The 25,744-nt window shown below is 36.7% G+C and overlaps 2 protein-coding genes across 7 annotated transcripts in view; one reads left to right on the top strand and one right to left on the bottom strand.

The window, feature by feature from the left end:
• The first annotated feature begins 287 nt into the window (after positions 1-287).
• Positions 288-14,965, top strand: TRIM59 (tripartite motif containing 59). Of its 4 annotated transcripts, XR_008960605.1 has the most exons (4): positions 289-430; positions 1,373-1,450; positions 11,805-14,045; positions 14,544-14,965. XR_008960605.1 is itself a non-coding variant. In XM_026497398.4 (3 exons), exon 3 carries the CDS (start codon positions 11,808-11,810, stop codon positions 13,017-13,019), a length of 1,212 nt encoding a protein of 403 aa, XP_026353183.1. In that variant the 5' UTR covers positions 288-430; positions 1,373-1,450; positions 11,805-11,807; the 3' UTR covers positions 13,020-14,965. The 4 variants fall into 4 exon arrangements, 3 of the variants coding, with proteins under 3 accessions (XP_026353183.1, XP_057171847.1, XP_026353184.1); XM_026497398.4 differs by having other exon boundaries at positions 288-430; positions 11,805-14,965; XM_057315864.1 differs by having other exon boundaries at positions 288-430; positions 1,373-1,446; positions 11,805-14,965.
• Positions 14,966-16,027: 1,062 nt separating this feature from the next.
• The window catches only part of SMC4 (structural maintenance of chromosomes 4), a 36,380-nt gene continuing 26,663 nt past the window's right edge, over positions 16,028-25,744 (bottom strand). For all 3 annotated transcript variants that reach the window (XM_057315860.1, XM_026497396.4, XM_044383521.3), the window contains 9 exons: positions 25,088-25,240; positions 23,950-24,076; positions 20,262-20,451; positions 19,097-19,241; positions 18,633-18,806; positions 18,016-18,198; positions 17,642-17,874; positions 16,944-17,127; positions 16,028-16,493 (listed from right to left, as the gene is read on the bottom strand). In XM_057315860.1, coding sequence (XP_057171843.1) covers positions 16,341-16,493; positions 16,944-17,127; positions 17,642-17,874; positions 18,016-18,198; positions 18,633-18,806; positions 19,097-19,241; positions 20,262-20,451; positions 23,950-24,076; positions 25,088-25,240 — 1,542 coding nt within the window. In that variant the 3' untranslated portion in view covers positions 16,028-16,340. The remainder of the gene's footprint in view (positions 16,494-16,943; positions 17,128-17,641; positions 17,875-18,015; positions 18,199-18,632; positions 18,807-19,096; positions 19,242-20,261; positions 20,452-23,949; positions 24,077-25,087; positions 25,241-25,744) is intronic.

Below are 25,744 nucleotides of genomic sequence, written 5' to 3' on the forward strand. Positions count from 1 at the left end.
CGACGTCCTACGAGGTGGGCCAGCCTAACTCCGCAGCTTCCAGAAGCACCCGCACACACTGAAGCGCCTCCTGCTGCGTGCCTCGGGAGCTTCCGAGAGGCGGCGGGCGCCTAGTGCGCAGGTGCGGGAAGCTGGCCCAGGGCTTCGAGCCAAGCCCTCGCAATTCCGCCCCCGCCTCCGCAGGCGCGGCCGGCCGTTTACTTTTGAACGGCTGCCCCGCGCTCTTTCCCATTGGCGGACGCTACGCAGTTGAATGTTGCCAGGAGACCGCGCCTGCGTCCTGAGGCTCCGCGAGGCCCCGCCCCGTCTGGGCACCTGAAATCCCTCAGGGCGGAGGAGGGCGGGGACGCCAAGCATCTCGGGGACGCTGGGTCTGGAGGCCATAAAGCTGTTCTGGCTTGTGGAGTAGGTTGGTCTCCAACTCCCCGCGGTGAGTCCAAGGAGCGTCTCTTTGGGTCCGAGAAGGCGTCTCTGGGTCCCTCTTGTTTGCCTGTAAGCACAAGCTGGTATACCGGATGTGTTTGGCGGAGAGTTTAGGAGCTTGATGATGGCGAGGGTGGGCATGGGTCTTGCATTTATTCTCTCGCCCCAGAGGGGTTGCGGAACCTCGTTTTCTTCCGTCCGGTATGGAGCTGAATTTCTGCGCGGGAGCGGGCCGTGTGGTGGTGAGGGTGAGGAGAGCGGGACTCCACACCCCTGGGCTGCCTCGCGTGGTTTCGGGCGGGGGGCGCCGGGGCGGTGGAAGTGCATTAGGAGGGAAACTCGGGAAGATTTGTCCTAAACCTTCGAGAAAGGGAAGGGTATGGTTATGGCGAGGCCTTTCTTTGTGAGAGGTTCTCATGAGACTTAGTGGGTGTAATTACGCCCATTTTACAGGTGTGAAACCTCCGTTCTGAGAGGCATTAGGAAAAACTGACCCAGGGCGCCACAACATTTCAGTGGCAGAACTGACAGACGTATTGATGGGAAAAAGCTAAATCAGTATTTATAATTTTAGGCTGGCAAAATGTTTCACTTCCATGGATGCTTCTTCAAGTTAACTTTAAGAAGTCTAAAATGCGCATGAATGTTTGCTCCGTCATCACCATTGTTGGCTAACATTTTCAAGTGCTCGTAAGATACTTGACGCTACAAAAAGAGGTCCTTTGTGACAATTTATTCGGTCACGGGATTGTTGGGATTTTCAGTGTACAAGTGATACCTCTCCTGCACCAACAACTGTTGATATTTGTCACGATGTTTATAAAAACACAATGAGGCATGGGGGAGGTAAACGTCAAAGAGTGAAATAACCATTCCTGTGATGTCATATTTAATCTATTCTTTGAGAATGTAAATCTAAAATATTAAGATAAAACTATTTTAATTTTAGAATACGAATAAAAGGAACTGAAAAAGTTGGAGAAGATAAAGTACATTCAGTCACTAAGCCAGAAGATCAGCAAAGTAGGTAAGCTCTGAAAGATTAAGTGAATACAAAAGAAATTCTTGGTATTTTTTTGAGTGTATGATTTAAAGTGTAAGTTGAGATTTTTAAGTCTTCTGGAAAAAGACATGTTGGTGTATAAAATTCAAGCCATCTAGGAGGAGCATAAAGTGAAAACAGCTCCCTCATATGACCTATACCTTAAAGTTAGTCACTTTTGTATACCCTTTCAGAAATTTTACAAGAATTTGTGTACATCTAAACGCACATTTTATACATACAGACCTGCAAGTTGCATTTATCACTTAAGTTAGATGGATACCTTTTTACTATGCATTTACATACTGATTTGCATTTTATTTATTTATTTATTTTGATGACTAGCTAGCCTTTGAAATAAGGTGCCATAATTTAGACTGGCAAGGTGAAATTTTGATTTTAGGTAATGTTAGTTTTACCGTTGCCTTTCAGCAAACATATTGCTGAATATATTCTCACTGTGAAAAGTACTGAGGAAAAAGCAATGAAAACCTGAATTTCTCATTTCAGTTCTTGGTTAAATCACATAAGTAGTTTCTTTTTTAGTTTGGGGAAATAGATTGATGTCAAAATGCAAGAACAGTGCTAATGGGCAGAGTTAAAGTCCTATCTGACCATAGGATTTTTTTTTTTTTAATTTGAAAGAGTTATGGTGATCCTTCTTTATTTTTGTATATTAATATGTGTAAAGTATTTTTAAAGGCTTGCCGTATGTATATAGATGGCACAATTGTAGTATTTCTAAAGCAGTCTTGAATTGCATAAACTGTGCTTTGGATCAGTTAGGGCCACAAAGATGTGAGACCCAATCAGAATTTTCCCAGACTTACAGCTGACTCACACTGTAAGTTCTAGAGCAAGTCACTGAACTCTGTAATGTGGTAAACATAATTTTCTTCAGAGGTTGTAAAATGTAATGGATGTTTTATTACTACTCATGTTTAGAGATGAAAGACATTATTAGTGAATTAAAACTTAAAAAATCATTTACACACTACTGTGAAATAGAATGGGTAGTGATATTTTTTTCGTATTATTTAATTCTCCATAATCTATTATTAGTACTGACCATCTGTAATATGCTAGTTGTACATTGTAGAGGCTCTGTAGGAAATCTGCTTTCTGGAGATAGATTGCAGTAAAAGTTTAGAAATTCAGAAGTGTATTTGTTTTTGACACTTAAACACAAGAATTTTGGGAAATAATTTATACGTGGATGATTTAGTCTCAGAATTTCTGAAAAGATTTTTATTATATTCATTTCTTGGTGACTTTAAAAAGTGTAGCAGGAAATCTTGAAATAAGTTATCAATGTTTACTTGGGCTTTTAGTACTCACTGGAGGAAAATAACATTTTATGTGGGTTACTTTTATTTTACTTCTTTGCTTTCTAAAAGTATAAAATAATATAGATTGATTCTATAGTTAATTTGGCAGAGGAAAGACTAGATAATGGGCAAGGCACCTAAAAATTTTTAAAAAGTATTGATTGTGTTGAAAATATACATAAAATTTACCATTATAACCATTAAGTGTACAGTTGAGTGTCATTAAGTACGTTCACATTGTTGCACAACTGTCACCACCCATCTGTCTCCAGAACCTCTTCCATCTTCCCAAACTAAAACTAAACAATAACTCTCCAACTCGTTTCTCTCTAGCCCCTTTTCACTTTCTGTCTTTGTGGACTGCTTATTAGTATTTATATTATGTGCACTTTCCACATCTGTTGCAATAATATAATTTTTCTCCATTGACCTGAGTAATTTTCTATTATTAAATTAACTTTACATTTTTGGGAAGAACCTCATTTTGGTCACTGTATGATATTCCTTTAATGTACTCTATATTTGTTTTTGCTAATACTGTGTTTGGTATTTTATATTGGTACCCATTTTTGAAATTAGTCTATTTTTAGTTTTTGTTAGGTTTTGAAATCATGTTATACTATTTTCAAAACAATTTGCGAACTCTACATCTTTGTATTCTAGAACAGTTGAACAAGAAATTGCCTCTTAAAAATTTGAAAGAGCTCCCCCAGAGAAGCTTGTCCCCCTCACCTCTTTTTTTTCCAGAGTAGCATTTTTCCAATTTGTGAATTTCATATTTTGCTTTATATTCTCTGGTCATTTTGGTATTTGAACGGATATAAAGAATAATTAATTTTTTGTGGTTCTTCAAATATAGTAGCATATAGAATTATGCAAGGTATTCTAATTTTGGCTTTTTCTATTTTTATTTCCTCTTTTCAGTGCTAACTTTGTATATTTGTTGTTTCTTTCCCCTCTTGACTGGATTAGTGTATTAATCAGTTGCTGCATAACAAATAATCCCAAAATTTAGCAGCTTAAAACCACAAATATTAAAATACAGTTTCTGTGGTTCAGGAATCTAGGAGCAGCTTAGCCGAGTACCTCCAGCCCAAGGTTTCTCATGAGGTTGCAGTCATTGCAGGATTTCACTGGACCCAAAATATCTTGCTTCTAAGCTCACTTATGTGGTTGTTGGCAGGCTTCCAGTTTCTAGGGGGCTATTGGACTGAGGGCTGTAGCTCCTGGCCATATCAAGTGGACCTTGGTCTGCTTACAACATGGCATCTTGCTTCCCTCAGTGACTGATCCAAGAGAAATGAAGAGAGCCAGATCATTCCTGATGAAAACCATGGTCTTTTATTACAAAACTTTGAAAGTAATATCCTATCACTTCTGCTGTATTCTGTTAGAAGGGTGGTGCCTGGGAGGCTCAGTCAGTGGAGCATCTGCCTTTAGCTCAGGTCGTGATCCCGGGGTCCTGGGATCGAGCCCCGCATCGGGGTCCTTGCTCAGTGGGGAGTCTCCTTCTCCTTCTCCCTCTTCCTCTGCTGCTCCCCCTGCTTGTGCTCTCTCTCTCTCAAATAAATAAATAAAATCTCAAAAAAAAAAAAAAAAGTCACTAGGTCCAGTCTACACTCAAGGGAAAGGGATTACAAAAGGACATGAGTATTAGGAAGTGGAGGTCATTGGGGGCCATCTTGGAGACTGCCTGTCCCGGATAGCTAAAGAGACAGCTCTTGGGTTTAGCAATACTAGCAATTTTGTTATTTCACTGTTTTCTTCATTTATTTTTATTATGTTTTTTTTGCTTTTCCTAGGTTGGTTTCCTTTTTTCTAACTCTTTTTCTTTAGATGAATCCTTTTTATATTCCTTTTGTTTGGTGATGAAAGTAAATAGCTTCAGCTCTGCCCTATAGAATTTTTTTTTAAACCCTATAGATTTTCCTAAGAGTATTTTTGTTTCACATGAATAGGGTACATCTTGGCTGGGTACAGAATTCTTAGGTCATATGCTTTTCCTTCTAGACCCTGTGGACACTGCTATATGATCTTTCAGCATTCCTTGCTGCTTTGGAGATATTCTGGTTATGTACCGCCATGTAACAAATATCTGAAGGCTTGGCTGGCTCCATGTTCATGATGACTTTTTCACTCACATGTCTGGTACTTCATTGCTTCTCTACTTTTCCTCTTCTGCCAGCAGAGTAGCCTGGACTTTGTTTTACATAGTGATTCATGGCTCTGGGGCAATAACCTGCCAGGCGAATTAAGGGCTATCCCCAGAACGGTCATAGCATCACTCGTATTTTATATCCTGTTGATCAAAGCACTCACATGGCCTGCCCAGGTTTTTTGTGGGGAAGAGATTTCATCTTTTGCTGGGGGAGTACCACTGAAGCCACATTGCGGCGGAGCATATGTGGGAGATAATTGTTGTGGCCATTTTTGGAAATTACAATTTCCCAGAAGAGAATTCTGAGACCATTGTTTTTTCCTTTTTTAGATATCTTACTTTTTTGCCTGGATGCTTGTAGGATTGCCTCTCTCTAAAATTTTATATTTTTAATTAGATGTTAATAGTTGAAAATAAAATAGCAGTATTTTATGTTAATAATGAAAAATAGCAGCCCCCTGCCCTCACTCTCCCCACTCCTGATTCCTGCACTCCGGAAGCAACCACTTTCATTTAACAATTTCTTTTGGTATCTGCTTCTAGATTTTTTAAATAATACGTTTTTGACGTGACTTCTTGACTTTTTACTTTTAGGTATGTGTTGACTTCTTGGAAGATTAAGATTTAGTTCTTTTTTTAAATTTATTTTTTAAAATTTTTGTTATTTGACAGAGAAAGAGCACAAGTGGGCAGAGCAGAAGGCAGAGGGAGAGGGAGAAGCAACCTCCCTGCTGAGCAGATAACCCGATGTGGGGCTCTATCCCAGGACCCTGGGATCATGACCTGAGCTGAAGGCAGACACTTAACCGACTGAACCAGCCAGGCGCCCCTAAGATTTAGTTCTTAAACACTGTTTCCTTCCTTTATTCCATCTGGCCAGTATAATTGTCATTTTCTTAGTTTGGGCTGTCATAACAAAAAAAAAAAAAACATGGACTAAGTGGCCTAAACAACAGATTTCTCGCAGTTCTGGAGGCTGGAGAGTCCAAGATCAGGATGGATCATAGTTGGGTTCTGGTAAGAGCTCCCTTCCTGGTTTGCAGATGGCCAGCTTAATGATGTTGCCCTTATGTGGTGGAGAGCTGAGAAAGAGAGGGAGCAAGCCATCCTGTCTTCTGTAAGAACACTAATCCATTCATGAGGGCTCTGCCCTCATGACCTAATCACCTCCCAAAGGCTCTACTTCCTAATACCATCACATTAGCGACTAGGATTTCAACATGAATTTTGGGGGGACACAGGCATTCAGTCCAGAAGTTGTTTTTTGGTAAAATCAATATTTAATATTATGACTAATATGATAAATAAGCCATATATTTCCTCTCATTTCATGGTTCTATCACTTTTCCCAAACTTTAGTTTTGTCATCACCTCTCAATATGTTCAGACACTTGAAATATTGTCAGTTCCATTTCTTAAAGACATTCCTTTTGGATCTTCCTTTCTCAGACTACTTGTTCTCTAGGCTTGCTGCACAGTTGTCCTGGATTTAATTTTACCATTAGCCTGGTGAGAATTCTTGCTTTTCTATTCCAAAATTTATTTTTCTGGGTATAGAATTTTGGGTTGGAAGCCATTTTTTCCTGAGAACATTGAGGGCATTGCTTCACTGCCTTCTAGTTTTTAGTGTTGTGATATACAAACAACATAGCTAAATTCAAGATAGTCATCCTAGAAAATATACATACGTAAAGTTTTTTGCTTTTTTTTTTTTTTTTCCTTCAGAAAAGTCTGAGCTGGATATAGAAAACTTTTGGTGCATAAAATTTCATGCTAGTTTCTGGAAAAACTAGCTTCTAAGCATGATAACCACCTCTATCTTCTGTTTCTCAGGCAATAACCAGAGTCAGAAAGTTGCTGGCCTTAGAGAGTTGTTTTCAACCAGGCTTGCTTCTGCTAACCAGTTCTGACTTGTCATAAATTTATTGCCTAAAATCAGTTTTTAATAGCTCAGCAAGAGGAGGGTCGTCCAAGAGTAGGATTTTATTTCTATATCTTCAAATTACCTATAAACTTCTAATTAAATTTTATTAAAAATGTTTATATACTGTGAAAGTTAACTTTTGAGACCATATTTACTTTCTATTTTATATGAATTCAGGAGATGACATTTTCTTTCAATATTGTTATAAATACCTTCGTTCTAAACAAAGTTGAGCTGGGGTCCCTTAAATGGGTTCTCAGGGAAAAATGTTTTCTAGCGTTTTGTGAAATATGACTTTAGAGGGAAAGGTTTGATTTTGTTTTAAGCCTAATTTTAAATAGCTCTAATATTAAGCCTAAATTGAATATATGTCCACTGCTCAAATGTTTTTTTTTTTCCCCTGCAAAGTGCTGTTTTGTTTATTCCTTCATTATGAATTCTGACATCACTAAAATCCTCTGAGAAACATGTTCGTTTTTCATGGGTGGTTTTGTGTGACTATAGAGCTCTTTGTAGTATAGGGTAAAGTCATAAAGTCTTCCCAGCATGCATTCAGTTGCACTTATCTGCGATGAATGTCGTCTTCTGTACTGTTGCCGAATTACTTTAGTTTCCTGGAATGCTCGCAGTTCAAGTTTAGTATCTGTGTGACACGTCTTGGCTCATTAGGGTTCTGAATATTGTAATCTGAAGGGAGTATTTTTTTTTTTTTTTAAAGATTTTATTTATTTATTTGACAGAGATAGAGACAGCCAGCGAGAGAGGGAACACAAGCAGGGGGAGTGGGAGAGGAAGAAGCAGGCTCATAGCAGAGGAGCCTGATGTGGGGCTCGATCCCATAACCCGGGATCACGCCCTGAGCCGAAGGCAGACGCTTAACCAAGCTGTGCCACCCAGGCACCCCTGAAGGGAGTATTTTTTGATAGACTCTCCTGTTATAGCTTTTTCTAAACAAAATAGAGATTTTGCTATTTAAAAAACAAAAAACTGTGGGACGCCTGGGTGGCAAGTCGTTAAGCGTCTGCCTTCGGCTCAGGGCGTGATCCCGGCGTTCTGGGATCGAGCCCCACATCAGGCTCCTCTGCTAGGAGCCTGCTTCTTCCTCTCCCACTCCCCCTGCTGTGTTCCCTCTCTCGCTGGCTGTCTCTCTGTCACATAAATAAATAAAATCTTAAAAAATAAAAATAAAACTGATTTTTATTGGAAGGACTAATTAAAAAATGTTTTTCCCTTTCAAATCTGCAAAGTAAAATTATTACTTTGGAATATTAAACTATGCTGATTCTGGACTTCAAGCTTACTAGTATTTCAATCGAAGAAGCTAAGAAATTTATAGTAACTGTTAATAGAGAAATTTAATACTTTGCTTTAGAAACTATGGTTGAGCCAACGGGGAATATGAATTCTTTTGAATTAAAGAATATAATTTTGCTGGGGCGCCTGGGTGGCACAGCGGTTAAGCGTATGCCTTCGGCTCAGGGCGTGATCCCGGCGTTATGGGATCAAGCCCCACATCAGGCTCCTCCGCTGGGAGCCTGCTTCTTCCTCTCCCACTCCCCCTGCTTGTGTTCCCTCTCTCACTGGCTGTCTCTGTCTCTGTCCAATAAATAAATAAAATCCTTAAAAAAAAAAAGAATATAATTTTGCTAATCCCAATTTGTTATTTAGTAGGAATGTCTAATCTTCTCTATTTTTGCATAATTAAAAAAAATCCATGGGACACATGGGTGGCTCAGTCGGTTAAGCATCTGCCTTTGGCTCAGGTCACGATCTCAGGGTCCTGGGATCGAGTCCCACATTGGGCTCCTTGCTATATGGGGAGCCCACTTCTGCCTCTGCCTGCCACTCCCCCTGCTTGTGTGTGTGCTGTCTCTCTCTCTCTCTGGCAAATAAATAAATAAAATCTTAAAAATCCTGACTTATTTTTAAGTTTAAATGACACAGTAGTTTCGTGTGTACCATAGTTCCAACAACTCTGTATGCATTGTTATGCTCACACAAGTGTAGCTACCATGGCACTCTACAGAGCTATTAAATACCACTGACTGTATTCTCAGTGTTGGACCTTTCATCTTCATGACTTGTGCCATACCTGGAAGCCTGAACCTTCCTATCCCCTTCACCCATTTCACCATCCCCACACACCCCCTCCCCCACAACCACTTTTGTTCTCTGTATTTATGGGTCTGTTTCGGTGTTTTTGTTTGCTCATTTATTTTTTTTAAAGATTTATTTTAGAATGAGAGAGAGCACGAGCCGGGGGAAGGGCAGAGGAAGAGGGGGAGAGAGAATCTTTTTTTTTTTTTTTTCAAGATTTTTTTAATTTATTTGACGGAGATAGAGACAGCCAGCGAGAGAGGGAACACAAGCAGGGGGAGTGGGAGAGGAAGAAGCAGGCTCACAGCAGAAGAGCCTGATGTGGGGCTCGATCCCAGATCGCCGGGATCACGCCCTGAGCCGAAGGCAGACGCTTAACTGCTGTGCCACCCAGGCGCCCCGGGAGAGAGAATCTTAAGCAGACTCTGCGCTGAGCAAGGAGCCCAATGTGGGGCTCGATCCCATGACCCTGAGATCATGACCTGCGCTGAAACCAAGAGTGGGACACTCAACTAACTGAGCCACCCAGGTGCCCCTGCTCATTTGTTGAGATTCCACATATAAGTGAAATCATATGGTATTAGTCTTTCTCTTACTTTGCTTAGCATAATACTACCTCCAGATGCATCCATGTTATTGCAGGTGACAAGGTCTCATTTTTCTATGGCTGATTATTATTCCATTGAGTCTATATATTTATCATATATAAACATATAAACACATATATATTCATATACACCAGATCTCATCCGTTCAGTTTTGATGGACACTTGTATTACCTTTCTATCTTGGCTATTGCAAATAATGCTGCAGTGAACATGGGGTGCATGTATCTTTTGGAATTAGTATTATTTTCATTGGATAAATATCTTGTAGTGGAATTACTGGGTTGTATGGTATTTCTATGTTTAGTTTTTTGAGGAACCTCCATACTGTTTTCCAGTGATGGCACCAATTTACACTTCACCAGCAGTGCAGGATTCCCTTTTTTCCACATCCTCGCCAGCACTTACTTTTCTTGTCTGACGCTAGCCATTCTGACAAACCTAAGGTGGCGTCTCGTGGTTTTGATGTGCATTTCCCTGATGGTCAGTGATGTTGAGCGTTGTGTCGTGTCTGTTGGTCATCTGTATGTCCTTGGAAAACTGTTTATTTAGGTCCTCTGCCCATTTTTTAATTGGATTGTTTTTGGTGTTGGGTTGTACAAGTTCCTTATGTATTTTGGATATTAACCCCTTATCAGGTATCATTTGCAAATAAACTCCCATTGCTTTTTCATTTGCTGGGGCAGAAACTTTTTTTGTTTTAAGATTTTATTTATTTATTTGACAGAGAGAGACAGCCAGCGAGAGAGGGAACACAAGCAGGGGGAGTGGGAGAGGAAGAAGCAGGCTCCCAGCAGAGGAGCCTGATGTGGGTTGGGCTCGATCCCAGAACGCCAGGATCACACCCTGGGGCCGAAGGCAGACGCTTAACGACTGCGCTACCCAGGCGCCCCTGGGCAGAAACTTTTAATTTTGGAGCAGTTCCAATTTATTTTTGCTTGTTTCCCTTGCTTGAGGAGACATAGCTACAAAAATGTTGCCAAGGCCCATGTCCCAGAGATTATTTTTTATGTTTTCTTTATGGAGTTTTCAGGTTTTACATTTTGGTCTTTAATCCACTTTGAGTTTATTTTTGTATATGGTGTAAAGAAAGTGGTCCAGTTTCAGTCTTTAGCATAGAGCTGTTCAGTTTTCCCAGCATCATTAAAGTGATTATCTTTTCCTCATTGTATATTCTTCTCTCCTTTGTCAGAGATTGCCCATGTAAGTGTGAGTTTATTTCTGGGCTATCCTGTTCATTGATCTTTGTCTGTTTTTGTACCAGTACCGTAGTGTTTTGACTACTCCAGTTTTGTAGTATAGTTTGAAATCTGGAATTGTGTTCCTCCCACTTTGTTGTTCTTTATCAAGATTGCTTTGGCTGTTCAGGGTCTTTTGTGGTTCCATACAAATTTTAGGCTTATTCTAGTTCTACGAAAAGTACTCTTGGTATTTTGATAGAGAGTACCTTGAATCTGTAGATTGCTTTAGGTAGTACAGACATTTTGACAATGTTCTTCCAGTCCAGAGTATGGCATATTTTTTGCCCTGTTTATGTTGTCTTCAGTTTCTTCATTAGTGTTGAATAGTTTTCAGAGTACAGGTCTTTCACCTTCTTGATTTATTCCTAGGTTTTTATTCTGATAAATGTGGCTGTTAATTTCTTCCTGCTAACTGTTAAGTGTGTAGAAACGCAACAGATTAATTTTGTATGCTGCAACTTTATTGAATCTTAATTTATCCTAAGTTTTTTGGTGGTCTTGAGGTATAAAGTATCCTGTCATCTGCAAATAGTGACGGTTTTACTTTTTTTTTTTTTTTAACCAATGTAGATGCCTTTTTTTTTTTCCTTGTCTGTTGTGGCTACGACTTCCAGTTCTTGTGCATAGTTTAGATTTTAGCACTTAGAATGTAAAAGTTGCACAGGTTATCATTAAGTAGACTTCAACAGAACACTGAATTTTGCTTTTGCATAGAGGCAGACTTAAATAACTTTAATTTGAAGTATTTACTACAAATTAGAATTGTTTAGCATGATTTTTGTACCAAAGTAAGCTCTTAAAAATGTCTATATATTAGGAATTGTATTATTTAGAAAGCTGCATTTAAAAATCTTAAACATCTTAATTATCTTTTAAATGACAAGTGCGGTATATTAGTAGTTTTGAGGTTAACACCTAAAACTTTATATGGTATTTACAAGTGTCTTTGTTACATGTAGGCTTAAAATACTTTTTTCTCTTGACAGGAAATGCACAATTTTGAGGACGAGTTAACATGTCCCATTTGTTACAGTATTTTTGAAGATCCTCGTGTGCTACCGTGCTCTCATACATTTTGTAGAAATTGCTTGGAAAATGTTCTTCAAGCATCTGGGAACTTTTACATATGGAGACCTTTACGAATTCCACTCAAGTGTCCCAATTGCAGAAGTATTATTGAAATTGCTCCAACTGGTATTGAATCTTTACCTGTTAATTTTGCATTAAGGGCTATTATTGAAAAGTACCAGCAAGAAGACCATCCAGATATTGTCACCTGTCCTGAACATTACCGACAACCATTAAATGTGTACTGTCTCCTAGATAAAAAATTAGTCTGTGGTCATTGCCTTACCGTAGGTCAGCACCACGGTCACCCCATAGATGACCTTCAGAGTGCCTATCTGAAAGAAAAGGACACACCTCAGAAACTGCTTGAACAGTTAACTGACACACACTGGACAGATCTTACTCGTCTTATCGAAAAGCTGGAAGAACAGAAATCTCATTCAGAAAAAATGGTCCAAAGTGATAAGGAGGTTGTTCTCCAGTATTTTAAGGAGCTTAGTGATACACTAGAACAGAAAAAAAAAATTTTCCTAGCTGCTCTCTGTGATGTTAGCAATCTGATTAATCAAGAATATACTCCACAAATTGAAAGAATGAAAGAAATAAGAGAGCAGCAACTTGAATTAATGACACTGACAACATCTTTACAGGAAGAGTCTCCACTTAAATTTCTTGAAAAAGTTGACGATATCCGCCAACATGTGCAGATTTTGAAACAAAGACCACTTCCTGAGGTCCAGCCTGTTGAAATCTATCCTCGAGTAAGCCAAATATTGAAAGAAGATTGGAGCAGAACAGAAATTGGACAAATTAAGAAACTTCTCATTCCTGAAATGAAAATTTCTTCAAAGAGGATGCCATGTTCCTGGCCTGATAAAGATGACAAAGAAGTTGAATTTTTTAAGATTTTGAACGTTGTTATAGTTACTTTAATTTCAGTGATACTGATGTCGATCCTCTTTTTTAACCAGCACATAATAACCTTTTTAAATGAAATCACTGCAATATGTTTTTCTGAAGTCTCGCTATCTGTTTACCAAAGTTTGTCTAACAATCTATATGATTTAAAGAATATGCTATGTCACACTTTATATTTACTGAAGGAATTCATGTGGAAAATAGTTTCTCGTTGAAAATTCAAATTTGAATTGTTTAGGCTTATTCTGTACAGCAGACTAACAAGAATTGCTAAAGGGAGAAATAGGGTAGGATGGATAACTAAAATAGCAAACTAAACTATCAGAGTTACAACAAATATATAGAAATGTTAAACCATTTTTCTTAGATGATGGAAATGTGTCAGAGTGAGAAATGATACATAAGGTGTCTAAAAATGAATATCTTGTTCACTTGATTTGTTACATTATTCTGTTTTATTTGCTTGAGGTTGACTTTATTGCTGTGACACTGAAACATTCCTGTACCAATATTGTCTTTTAGCACTTTTTTTTTTTTTGTCTTAGCATTCAATTACCGCAGAGGTTAGTGTTGCAGTTCTTTATGTATACACAGTTTTTAGGTTAAAAGATGGCAAGATCCTTAAAGTGTATAGGCATTTATTTTGGTGTGGCTTGAAGCCTTTGAGTGGCCAAATAAGGATGGTGAGTAGAGCTTTTAAATTCAAGTAGCAAAGTCTAAAAGTGATAAGGGGATGCTTACATTAAGGATATTTTTGATCAAACATACCTGATACATTAATGTATTTTAAGATAGATTTAAGAGCCCTACAATGTTTATCAACATTCATTCCTAACAAAGCTATTACTTTTGGGAATAATATATTGTTAGGGAACAAACAGTGACCTTTTCAAATAATGGTCTTACTCTGTCTTACTGTGTGAATTGGACTTTTTGGTTAGTGCTTTAGTCTTGCCAAATCAGTTCTTAAACTCAACACGTTACTAGCAGAGTATATATTGTTGATATATTCCATCAGTAGATTTAGGTGGCATCATGTTTACTCTATTTGTCTTAAAAATGGTCTTTTCTGCCATTTGCTTAAGCTATTATCAAAGTACTGATAATTCAACTTTATTGAATTTTGCTTAAATGGGAGCCTGTATACGCTATTAAGTCAAATCCCTTTGTTAGTTCTTATTAACAGGGACTGGAATTGTGGTGCTTGTGGTAGGACTTTTGGCCCTTTTGTCCATGGAAACGTAAGTAAAAGGTCATTGTTTTTCAGACCAAATTGGCTGTTGCTCTTTGATCCATTCCCTAGAAGTCCTATCTAGTTCAGAGACTTCCAGGTCATTTTAGGGAATGCTTCTGGTCCTGTACTACATATAAATTATAATGAATTAATATGGCTGTAGTTCTGAAATGCTCCTAATGTCTTATCTGCTGAGAATGTCTTAACACAAAGATGGCTGGTTGTATTAAGTCAAATATATGACCAGAATCAGAATATATATCTATCACAATTAATCGTGTGGGCAAAGATTTGGAGGGTATTAATAGAGGTGGTGGGGGAAGCTAAATATTAAGGTATTGAAATATAAATACAGCATATTAACTTGACTGAAGTTGATTAGTCACAATACAAAAATGCCACATACTTTTTGAATATATATTAGTAAGCACTGAAATTTGTTAGCTATTTGTGTCAAGCACTTAATGCACACGTTTCTGAAGTAGGTATTAACTTCTTTTTGTAGGTGAGGAAATACAACCCAAAGTCATACAGCCAGCATATAGGAGACAATGTATTTTCAGAGTTCCTGCTGTCATGCTACTGAAACTTAAGCCAAGATTTTAATTCAATTAGGACTAATTTATGTCTAAGATTCATTTATAGCTAAAAATTGGAACATATACCTATTAACACATTTTAAGTTTGATGTTACCATTTCTTAAGTTGTTGCCAGTTCTTAGACAAAACTATGAATTTTATGTGGTGTGTGGTGTGCATGAATTATAGTCAAGAATACAAACAACCGATTCTTAATACATGCTGTTCTGTTTTGTAATTCTTACCAGGAGAATGAAATTGTAAAACTTAAAGTATATAATCTTGAAATATTTCTAAGTTTTGTGTATAACAAAATCTATATTTTAATAAACTTATTTTGCTATTTTACTTGCATTGAGGGGCTTAATAAGGCGCTCAAACTTAGGAGTGGTAGCTTTGGAATTTTCATATGGGTAATGGGAATTATCTATCTTAACTCTTTAAAGACATGTTGTAGAGCTTAGTACTAGAGTATTAAGTTCCATTTATCACTACTTTCACCAATGAAAAAGCACTTGATTATAGTTTTACTTTTCCCTTATATCTTAATTTAAAACAAATGATCATACTTGAGTTTCAGATCTTGCTTTAAGTCCGTGCTAAGGTATTTACATATTTTAACAACTGTATTATGATACAAACCATCTTTGTTGGATCTTTGTAGTACCTAAATAATGGTTGCTGAATATTGAGCTAATAACTTTTAGTTTTAATTCCTTAGGATCAGTATCTAGACGTAAAATAGCTAGGGCAAAGACTAAGACTTGATTCAGTACCAAAATTCCTCTTGAAAACCAAGTGGTTGCCAACTTCGGGTACACTGTAACATTGAGCTGATGCGGTGCAGCAAAGAAAAAGAGCCCTGGCAAGTGGGCAGGCAAACACTCCATCATCTTAATTTCCATTTATCCTAAGTTAGTTAACCCCTACATACTTCATTCTTTTTATGAACCAACCAATGATAATGGGTATTCCTTTTTACTGAGTATTTTATTCATGTTCAGATATTGTCTGTTTTTTCTGGCCCTCTTGCAAGTTTTAAACACAGAAAATCATATAAAATATTTAAATTTTCATCCTGTAGAATTAAAAAAAAATGTTCCCATTGTTTGGGTAATAAATACAGTGACTGTCTATTAAATGGAATACCTGAAGATACTGTTATTTACTAGTTGGCAGGCTTTTCCATTGTAGATTAGAGATCCGTGATGGTATGCTGCATCTGAACATGACATAGTTTAGAACTTACTGTTCATGAACTCTACACACTTTTAACTCTGTTCGTAACAATCTGGGACTAACTAAGGGAAAATCACCTGACCCTCCCAGGCATCTTATTTTCTGCATAGCCTGCTGCTTACAAAATTGTCAGATTCTTAGTCTCCTAGAAGCAGATATATAGAATATATATTTTTAAAGATTTTATTTATTTGAGAGACAACACAAGCAGGGAGAGGGATATAGGGCTTGATACAAGGGTTCTGGGATCATGACCCGAGCCAAAGGCAGATGCTTAACCAACTGAGCCACCCAGGCGCCCCTAAAATATTTTATTAGGCTTTATAAAGATCTCCTAATAGCATAAAACACATACCAGTTAGTTATCCCGTTTAGGAATATGTATTTTACATAATTTATAATCCTTTACAAATAGAAAATTTCAATAATACAATATGCTGAATCTATGCTGATTCAATTTGAGGAATCCTGGGTATAAACAAATTCAACAAAGTCCTTTAGATGCAATTTGTTTTGGGTTTACTGCAACACTTTTTGTTATATTGTAGGTCTTGTAAATTCCAATAAGTCTGTCTGAAATCTCGAACATATTATTTCTAAGAGAAATTATTATGAACTGGGCATTCTTTGTTTGCTCCTAAAGAGAAAGAAGAAAGAAAAAACAGAAGTATTAATAACAAGTAAATCATAATAAACATCTAAACTTCCCTGAAATGTTTTTTCTGGGCAATAAATTCAACATTACTTTGATAATTAAGATGAACAGGAATGACAGCATGATAATTCATGACACAGTATTTGAGTTTGAGAGGAACTGGGTATTTTTGGAAGCATGGTTGCCTAGAAGTCTTCTAGCAGAAAAAAAAAATCTAAGGAGACCAGAGATTCTAGTTGTGTTTCTGCTACTAATTTACATTATCGGTTTGTATTTTACTTGTCCAAATTGGAAATGTTTAGTTCCAATAAAGGACTTGGTCTCTGATACCACAGGACATGGTATTAAGAGTACAGGGGAAAAGCTCAAAAGTAAGAAGTCAATGAATTCCATATGTATTGTTAGAATGAAAACCTCTAAATGATTACTTACATATATATAAAATGCAACAATGGACACATTTTTAAAATCAAGGGCAGCATCAATTTCATCCATGAAGTACAGAGGAGTAGGTTTGTAGTGGTGAAGAGCAAATACTAAAGCCAACGAACTAAGTGTTTTCTCTCCTCCTGAAAGATTGAAGATCTTCTTCCAACTTTTCTTAGGTGGTCGAACACTGAATTAAGAAAATCTCTTATTAGATTACTTGCAAAGCTAGACTTCATGATTTGTTTTCCGTAAATGGCTTCTACCATCTTCCTTGGGGATCTCTAATTTACTTTTCACAGATCTAAACGTTTTTGGGGTTATTTTATAAAAATGTTATTGGAGAATGAACACACAAGAACACCTACCAAAATTTTAAGATTTAAATAGCAAGCCAGTAAACACTTCCTGCTATTCTTCTGTTTCCAGTGCATTTTTTTGCTTTGAATTTTAAAATCAAAATGTTAAACTGAAATGGCTCAAAAATTTAAAAAGATGAACTAGACAAATATTGTGTAAAATTATTTGCTGCTTGCCCAGAATTTATGCTGTAAACTGCCAATACGTAAACAAATCCGTATTTACCATCAAATAAAACAAGCTGGAGATCTAACCTTCACCTCCCACCCTTAAAAAATACTGACAGTTTGGAGAATAATGTAGATATGTAACAAGAGTATCCAAAACTCAGTATAATTACAAACCTGAACATGATTCCTTCGGAGAAAGGATCCAAGCTGTCTACAAGCTCCAGTTCAGCATCACCTCCCAAAGTTAGCATTTGGTAATTTTCCTTTAATTTATTTGTTATTATATAAAAACCTGCCATGAATTCATTAAGCCTTTGTTTCCGAAGATTTTCATATGCCTGTCTAAACTGATCTCTTTCACAAGTAATTTTGTCCAATTCTGCTACCCGCTGTAAATATAATTCTTCCTATGAAAAAAAAATGAGAAAAACATATTCAGTTACTCTTTTGAGATAAGAGTTAAAACTGCTAATTATATAAATTAAAATTTACAATTTAGGCTAAGGATTAAAAACTTTCTGACTAAGTCATGAACAGTTTAGTCATACCTTCTTTTTATACTCTGCAACGGCACCAAGGTTTGGTTTCATTTCATGACACTGGGCTTCTAAAAGTGCGATTTGATTTGTTATAGAATCTGGGTTCTTGATTGCTTCAAGATCCTCTGGGCTTAAAACTGCAATCTCTTCAAGAGGATTGTCTTCTATGAGATGCAATGATATTTTTGAAATCTAAAAGTTCAGTTTAGATGAGCGTTAGGGAAGGCACAGAACTCTTGTTTAAAAAAATCCAACCACAATATGACAAATTACCTATCTACTAAAACACTATATACTAAGGAACTGTGGCTAATTTCTGTAGCAATTGTTTCTCAAAGGGCATCAAGAAAAATAATTATAGTGTTCCAAAGTGTTCATGTAGGCTTGTGTTAAATCTCTGAATCAGCCCTGGGTGAAAATGTTGACGAATGGAACCATTACCCAGGTTTTTCTATATATAGACATGACTACATATTGTTCATCATGTCCCCTATAAACTTGAGAAATGATTATCTCTGGAAATTAAGAATCACGACATCTCAAAAATACAAAATAGAAACAAGAAACACAACCCTTTCATAAAGGATATTTTAAAGTGACATTTAACTAAATGCTAACAATCTTACCTCTTTTTGCCAATATTTTACTTTAGAATTATGTTCAGCAATGTGACCATCTATTTGTTCAAGTTTCAACTTAATACTAAGTGCATCTTTTTGAAGAGCATGTTCATTTTCTTGAATTATTTTTAGTTCTTGAAGTAGATTACGATGTTCTTTTTGGATTTCTGGTAAGGACTCCTAAAAACCAAGAAGAACTACTATAGATATGATCTTCCCAAATGGAAAGAAAGAACAGGTATTTTTACATTACAGAGATGAAGAAATTAGCAATCTCTCCCTATGCCCCTTCCATTTAAAAAGTTTATTTACGGAAAAGTTACAGTACTCATTTTTATCATACAAATAAATGTTAATTATAGCCACAAAAGTTTTCAGCTATTGAGTGCTTACTATGCAAGGTACTGATGTCATAAATCCAAATCTTTAAATTGCTTCAAATACCATTCATTCCAATCTCCAAGGCTTACCTCTGCAGCATTTGTGTTCTGTACGACCTCTGCTGCTTTGTCCTCAATACTTTTTTGTTCTGCTGTTAAATCATCTACTTCTTTCTCAGTGTCTTTTATTTCTTTCTCTGTGCGAAAGACTGAGTCTTGTGCTTTTTTAAGATTTCTAAACAAGCAAAATGATACATTAAAAATATGCTAACATGGGATTTGTTATCCTGCTTATGAAAGTTTAAGGAGAGATTTTACTATCACAGATCTTAAAATTTATCATTTACTAAACCATCCTTGAAATGGTTTTTATGTTATACATACTTCTGGGATGTTGTATATCTTATTAAACTCTGAGTATAAATTAAACTTAGACCACGAAGCAAAATTGTCCATTGTATCATTATATTCTTGTCATTTTCTTATCTGATTGAGATTCTTAAATCTCTACACCCATGAAGTTATACCTTCAAATAAATAATACCTCCCAGTTAGGGCAACCTGTGTTTCACAAGGAGGGGAACAATGACTGTTTTTTCCCTTAATAAAAGCTACTTCTACTTTGACCAGTGTGTTTAGGCAAACTTCTGCTTCTAACAAACAAATGGCTTATTAGTGCTTTATCTACCTTTGAGCCAAAAACACCACAGTAACTTAACTAGATAAAATTATAACAAATGGATTAGTAAGATAAAAGAAAGTTACTTACATTTTGTATACATATTTAGCTTTAATTACCTAGAAACACCAATACTTTAAAAATTACTTTAAAAATAAGATCTACGAATGGTTAAGACAATGGAATAATCCAGTTAACTAAAAACTAAGTTACCAAGACAATTTTACTAAGAGGTCTAACTTTTACTTCTTATTCTCCTAGATCTAGATCTATTTAAATTAATAACCATCTAACTACTCTAAAGCCAGAGAAATAAAACAGATTTTTATGTGCATACAAGTGGGGAGTTTGCCAAGACATACCTGTTTACCACTTAAAACACACACACAAAAATGCTCATCATAAATAAATGTTTATAGGTTTCCCTTTACTAAAGCCCTATTAGATAAACAAACATGCCAGACAGGCTTAATAAGTAACAGCAGAAATGTTTAAAGAACACTATATTTAAATATAAACCCCTTTTCCAACACGGAGGCAGGAAGAAGACAGGTCAGGGCAGCATACACACTCTACCTGTCAGCAGTCTTGATTGCTACTTGGGCTTTAGTAATAGCAGAAGCACATTCATCTAACTGCTTATTTATTTTATCAAGTTTGTCTTGTTGGGCCTTGAGTTTATGGTTATTGATTTCTACGATGATATTGTGTAATCTTTTAACCTCAGCTTCTACTTTACCAGCTCTCTCAGCCACATTATCATATTCTGAAATAAAAAGAAAAAACAAACCTCAATTTGTGTTTCTAGGTTCACACACAATCACTTATTAGATATATAAATTTCTTCAGTCCTTTAACCTGATGCACACAAAAGAAATTTTAGACATCTGGGGAAAAGTATATCTCAAAAAAAACCAGAACACCCTATGTCAAAACAAATGGTATAACCACACAGGGTTAAATACTCTGGCTTAGCCATAGCATAACCCACATTTCTTAATGGCTTCATGCCCTCAGGCTCTTTTCAAAAATCTTTGCAACTTTTTCTCACGTACTTCCTTGACTATTGGTCTCAATGATTTTTACCCTCAGACTGTATGCCTATTAACTTGCCTGTGGTAAAACAAAAAAACCCAACAAAACTGGTTATTTTATTCTGCTAACCTTTTATTCTCCTCCCTCACACACTGTAACATAGTGGGGGAGCCAGGATGAACTGGCACTTTTCTCTGTGGCACAGAAAACTAAAAGTTACATTTCCCACATTTCCTTATATCTAGGGTTCAGACATAATTTGGCGCCATTCAACTGAAAGAATTCACATAATTTGGAAGGCATACATGTTTCTACTGGCAAGCAGTCACAGAGAAATTTGCATTTTCTTGGTGGCATTAGAAGTTCTGGTGTCCAGTCAAAAGCTCTGTGAATATTGTCAGGCACTAACTTGGACAGTGTAAATTACAGTAGGTGCAATGTGCTTCTGTTGTTGGTAGTTGCAGTGTCACCATTCCAGTTTGAGAGAGGACTTTCCAATTGTGTAAGAGGCAGTACAGATCCTCTGATTGTTCTTTAGAATACCTCTAGAAATTATTCATTGTTCAACCTAAAATTTCCTTCTTTAACTCATCCCAATGATTCTGTAAACAATCCAATGCTCTCAAACACACACATGCACTATATAAGCAAGCAAGTGGGGGTGGGGGGAGCAGAGGGAGAGGTAGAGAGAGAATCCTGAGCAGGCTCCATGCCTAGCAGGGAGCTTGATCTCATGACCCAGAGATCATGACCTGAGCCAAAATCCCAAGAGTTGGATGCTTAAACTAAGCCACCCAGGGGCCCTTCAGCTCATCTATTGAATTTAATTCCAACAACTCATTTTTTTTACATTTCTGAAATCACCACTTGGCTCCTAAAACAAAACAAACAACTTCTGCCCTTTTTTTGGTCTTCTGTAGCCCTCTTTTATCTTAAGGATATTAAATATACACTTTGAAAGTTCTATGTTACCAACACTAGTAATCCCCCCCAACCCCCGGAGCTCTGTCTGTTGAATGGTTTTGCTTACAGTGTCAATATTTTCTTAAGTCAAAATTCCACTAGGCTGCTTGCGTGCTCTGCTCACTCATGGGATAGAGCACCAGCTACTATGGGGGCTGGCACCACAACTTACACTTGGGGGCTGGGCCAGAATGTTCCTGGAAAGGTTCCAACTTTTAGAACATTTTCTTCCTTGTTTTCAAGTTATTTACCATGCATCTTTTAAAAAAAAAATATCTGTAGTAGTATGTCTATTACAAGTAGGAGGAAAAAACTGTGGCATATATAATCTAATTTTGAAGCCATTATTCTATAACCACCTTGCCCCCTTTATTCTCTAGACATTAAATGTTTTTAAAAAATTAATGTAAAATGAAATATTTAAAGATAACGCTTGCAGAAATTGGTCCTTTAAACATTAACACAATCTATTGATAATACCGAGTATTTCCATAAGATTATATATATATGGCTGCTAATAAAGTCAAGGCTTCCTTTTCAAACAAGAATGAAATACAGATTCCTGAAGTCTCTGTGAAATGTTGCTATAAATGACACATACATTTTTTGCCTCTCAGTTGACAATAAGGTACCACGAAAGGAGTCACAACGAATACTGTGGGTATGTGTGGGGAAAGAGGAGCGTGGGTTAAGTCAATGTGTCCACAATAACAAAATACAGATCCAAAACAAATGCAAGGAACAAAAAATCCTATCAGATAATGCCACTTCCCTGTACATCACTCTCCAGTGGCTATTTCTCTTGGAGACCTGGCCTATGAAGCCCTACATTATCCGGACTCTTCCTTTCTTACTTTAGCAACGCTCGCTTCCTTGTGTTCCTAGAGACTCCCAGCATACTCCTGCCTCAGGGTCTTTGTACTTACTCCTCTATGATCTTAGAACGCTTTTTCCAAGTATCACATGGTTAGCACTCATACTTCTGTTGGGTCTCTGCTCAAGTATCTCTAGTAGAGGTCCATCTAACCACTGTGTCTGATTCCCATCCCCTGCCAACCCTTGTTTTATTATCACTTAGCACAATCCAATACAAAATGCAAAGTACAGCTTCCTCATCTGAAGTGTGAGATCCTTAAACAGAGGGAGTTCATTTTGTTCAATGCTCAATCACCAGCACCTAAAACAAACCTGGCCATGGCCAGTAGCAAATGCTATTTGAGTGAATATCTTAATACTAAAAATTCAGACAAAAATGCAGGACCACAAAAATAAAAAGTTAATATGGGTACTGGTGAATATCCAATGTACATATGGACATGTCTACTTAACATCTTTTACCTCTTTTTCTTTTGGAAGAAAACTGTCATTTTTGGAGCATTTGGATAATTACTACAAGTTCACCCCAACTAATTCTTTTGTTGGACAATCAGTATTGTCCTCCTGGGCTCACAAACCGAACCGTAACAGGGGTCTTTCTTGAGGATGTGACAAAAGGCTTACAGTGTTTACTGGAGTTGCTAGCTAAGATACTGTAGTCAGGAAGGGGTCTGTCATCATAACCCATCACGCCTTCCTCCCGCAATAAGATGCACATCTGTGTTTGATTGAAGCCAACATGGAACAAGCAGCAGGGCTGCTCAAGTACATAATTAGGGGATTTCAACTTCAAAGCCAATTCTGCCTATAAGCCTATGAATTCCTTTTCTTGCTTTATGATATTGGTGGAACCTCACATGTTTACATGTACACAAGAAGAAAAAGTTCTGGAAGGAAAACATGTTTTCTAAGTTTTCAAACAAAGACTTTTTCTTCATGTGTATACCACTTATTTCCTGTATGCTTTTGTTTAAGTGATACGCAAGTTTCCTAAATCTATAAAATAACTACTATATTGAACGGTAAGGACTGGGCCAAATATACAAAGTATAAAATTAAGAGCATGCGTTCTGGAATCAGACTGCCTTGGTCCTCAATTCCTTTATCACCACATGCTATACGACCTTAGGCAAAGCATATAAACCACTCTGTGCCTAAGTTTTCTTATCAGTCAAATGAAGTACTTAAAAATACTTTATAACCTTTTAAGAACGAAATAACAGAAACAATGACACAGAGCAGTGACTTGCACAGAAGTATGTGGCTGCTATTTTTATTCTATAAACTATGTTAAACATTTTAAAACATTAAAAACATATTTCTGACAATCTCAAAAAAAAAAAAAAAGAGGAAGAAGAAATCATGTATAAGCTTGTATCCTAAAACATACCTGTTTTGAAAACACTAACGTTTTCTTCTAGTAATTTCTGCTTTTTTTTGTCAGGGGCTGTAGCAAGTACATTAGCTTCGAGTTCCTTAACTTGGACATTCAAATATTCTTCTTGCTCTGATAAACGCTACAGAAATGTTTTAACATTATAGGTCAATATTTTAACTTAATAGTAACATTTGACCTAAACACTTTGAATGAAATAAATATACTTAAAATCTTTAAGGAGAAAATACTAACAGGAAAGGGACAGAAAACATGAACAATTAATATTAAAACATGAAAATGGCCAACACATGAAATTTGTAATTCATCATAAAAACAAGTTAAAATGCATTTTTTGGTGCAGATTAGCAAACTTATTTTAGGGATCTAACCTAATTTAATTGGATGAGTGTATAAAGATAGACCTAAGAAGGAGAATTTACTTATTTTCAAGATTTTAAGTAATCTCTGCACCCAACCTGGGGCTTGAACTCACAACCCTGAGATCAAGAGTCTCATGCTTCACGGACTGAGCCAGCCAGGTGCACCCGACAAGGATATTTTAAACACAGCAATATTCATAACATGGAAAAGCATTTATAAATTGTGATACAAACAAAATGCTCAAATGCAGCTGCAAACAAAGTAAATTTACATTGGCTCGGAAAGAAAACCACAATTTACTAAGAAAAGTATGATTCATTAAAAATCTATGCACATATCCATATCTACCATAAACATATACACGAAGACTAAGTATATTAAAAAGTTGAAGGATATACATACAAATTAAGGGTGATAATCTTCTGGGTATTTTCTGCTAACTTTTTTGTTTTTTTAAAAGTAGGTATGCACTGCTTTTTCATAATTAAGAAGCATTTTACTTTGAAAAGAGAATGAAAATAAAGGCTCACATAGATGTTAAGGGAAGACTTCATGGAGTATAAATGGAAACCAAGAACACCTGCGGTTAGAACAAAACTGCAACAGGGCATTTATCCATTATTACTCAGGGAAATGAAATCAAGACACAGGACTTCCATCTAGAGACCCACTCTCCTCCCTCATATTCTAAAATTATAAGCAAACAACAAAATGCTTCTGCCAAATGCTACTGAATTTCAACAGTTTTAGCTAATACGGACAAGAGTACCTGGATGCTTGCAGTAAATTTTTCTAGCGTATTCCTCATTTCTCGTTCATCATGCCTTAACTTAACTACCGCTTCTTCCACTTGTACTTTCTGTTCCTGGATTTGCACTGCTTTTTTAGAGTCTCTCTCCAACTGCGATTCCATTCTGTTTACCTACAAAGAATACCAGTGAAATAAGTTTACTCCAAGAGTTATTTCAGATTAGTAGCCAAATCAACCTATGAAGACAACCAAACTTCTGATTTTAAAGACTAGAATAAAACCAAAAACCCAGTTCCGATTCCCAATCCTAAAGCTTAGGAGGTGGTCAAACTAATTTCTGTATCACAGAATCAGATGGGAAGATAATTTTAAGTGCTGTATAGTTAGTTACCTATTACACCATGAAAATGTTTAAGTGGAAGGATAGCAACTATTTCAAAATATGGGGGGAAAAAAAAATCAAGGTATACCTCTTCGGAAAAAGTTCGGTATCCAGGACATCGAAGTATGTTTTTAAGGAATAAAAAAGTATAGTGTTCCGAGGGGATGAAGGAACAGTTTTTTCTAGACATTTTGACCTTCTCATATACTTGTGGTCATGTTAAACATTTTGAAATAAAATTTGGAAATATGCATCAGAAGTCTCTGCTATACTTAAATTATTTTGAAATAGAA

The sequence above is a fragment of the Ursus arctos genome, unplaced genomic scaffold, assembly GCF_023065955.2.
Source record: "Ursus arctos isolate Adak ecotype North America unplaced genomic scaffold, UrsArc2.0 scaffold_20, whole genome shotgun sequence".
NCBI lineage: Eukaryota > Metazoa > Chordata > Mammalia > Carnivora > Ursidae > Ursus > Ursus arctos.

Coding starts and splice junctions, on each gene's coding strand:
- TRIM59 (XM_026497398.4), top strand. CDS start 11,808: ATGCACAATTTTGAGGACGAGTTAACATGTCCCATTTGTTACAGTATT.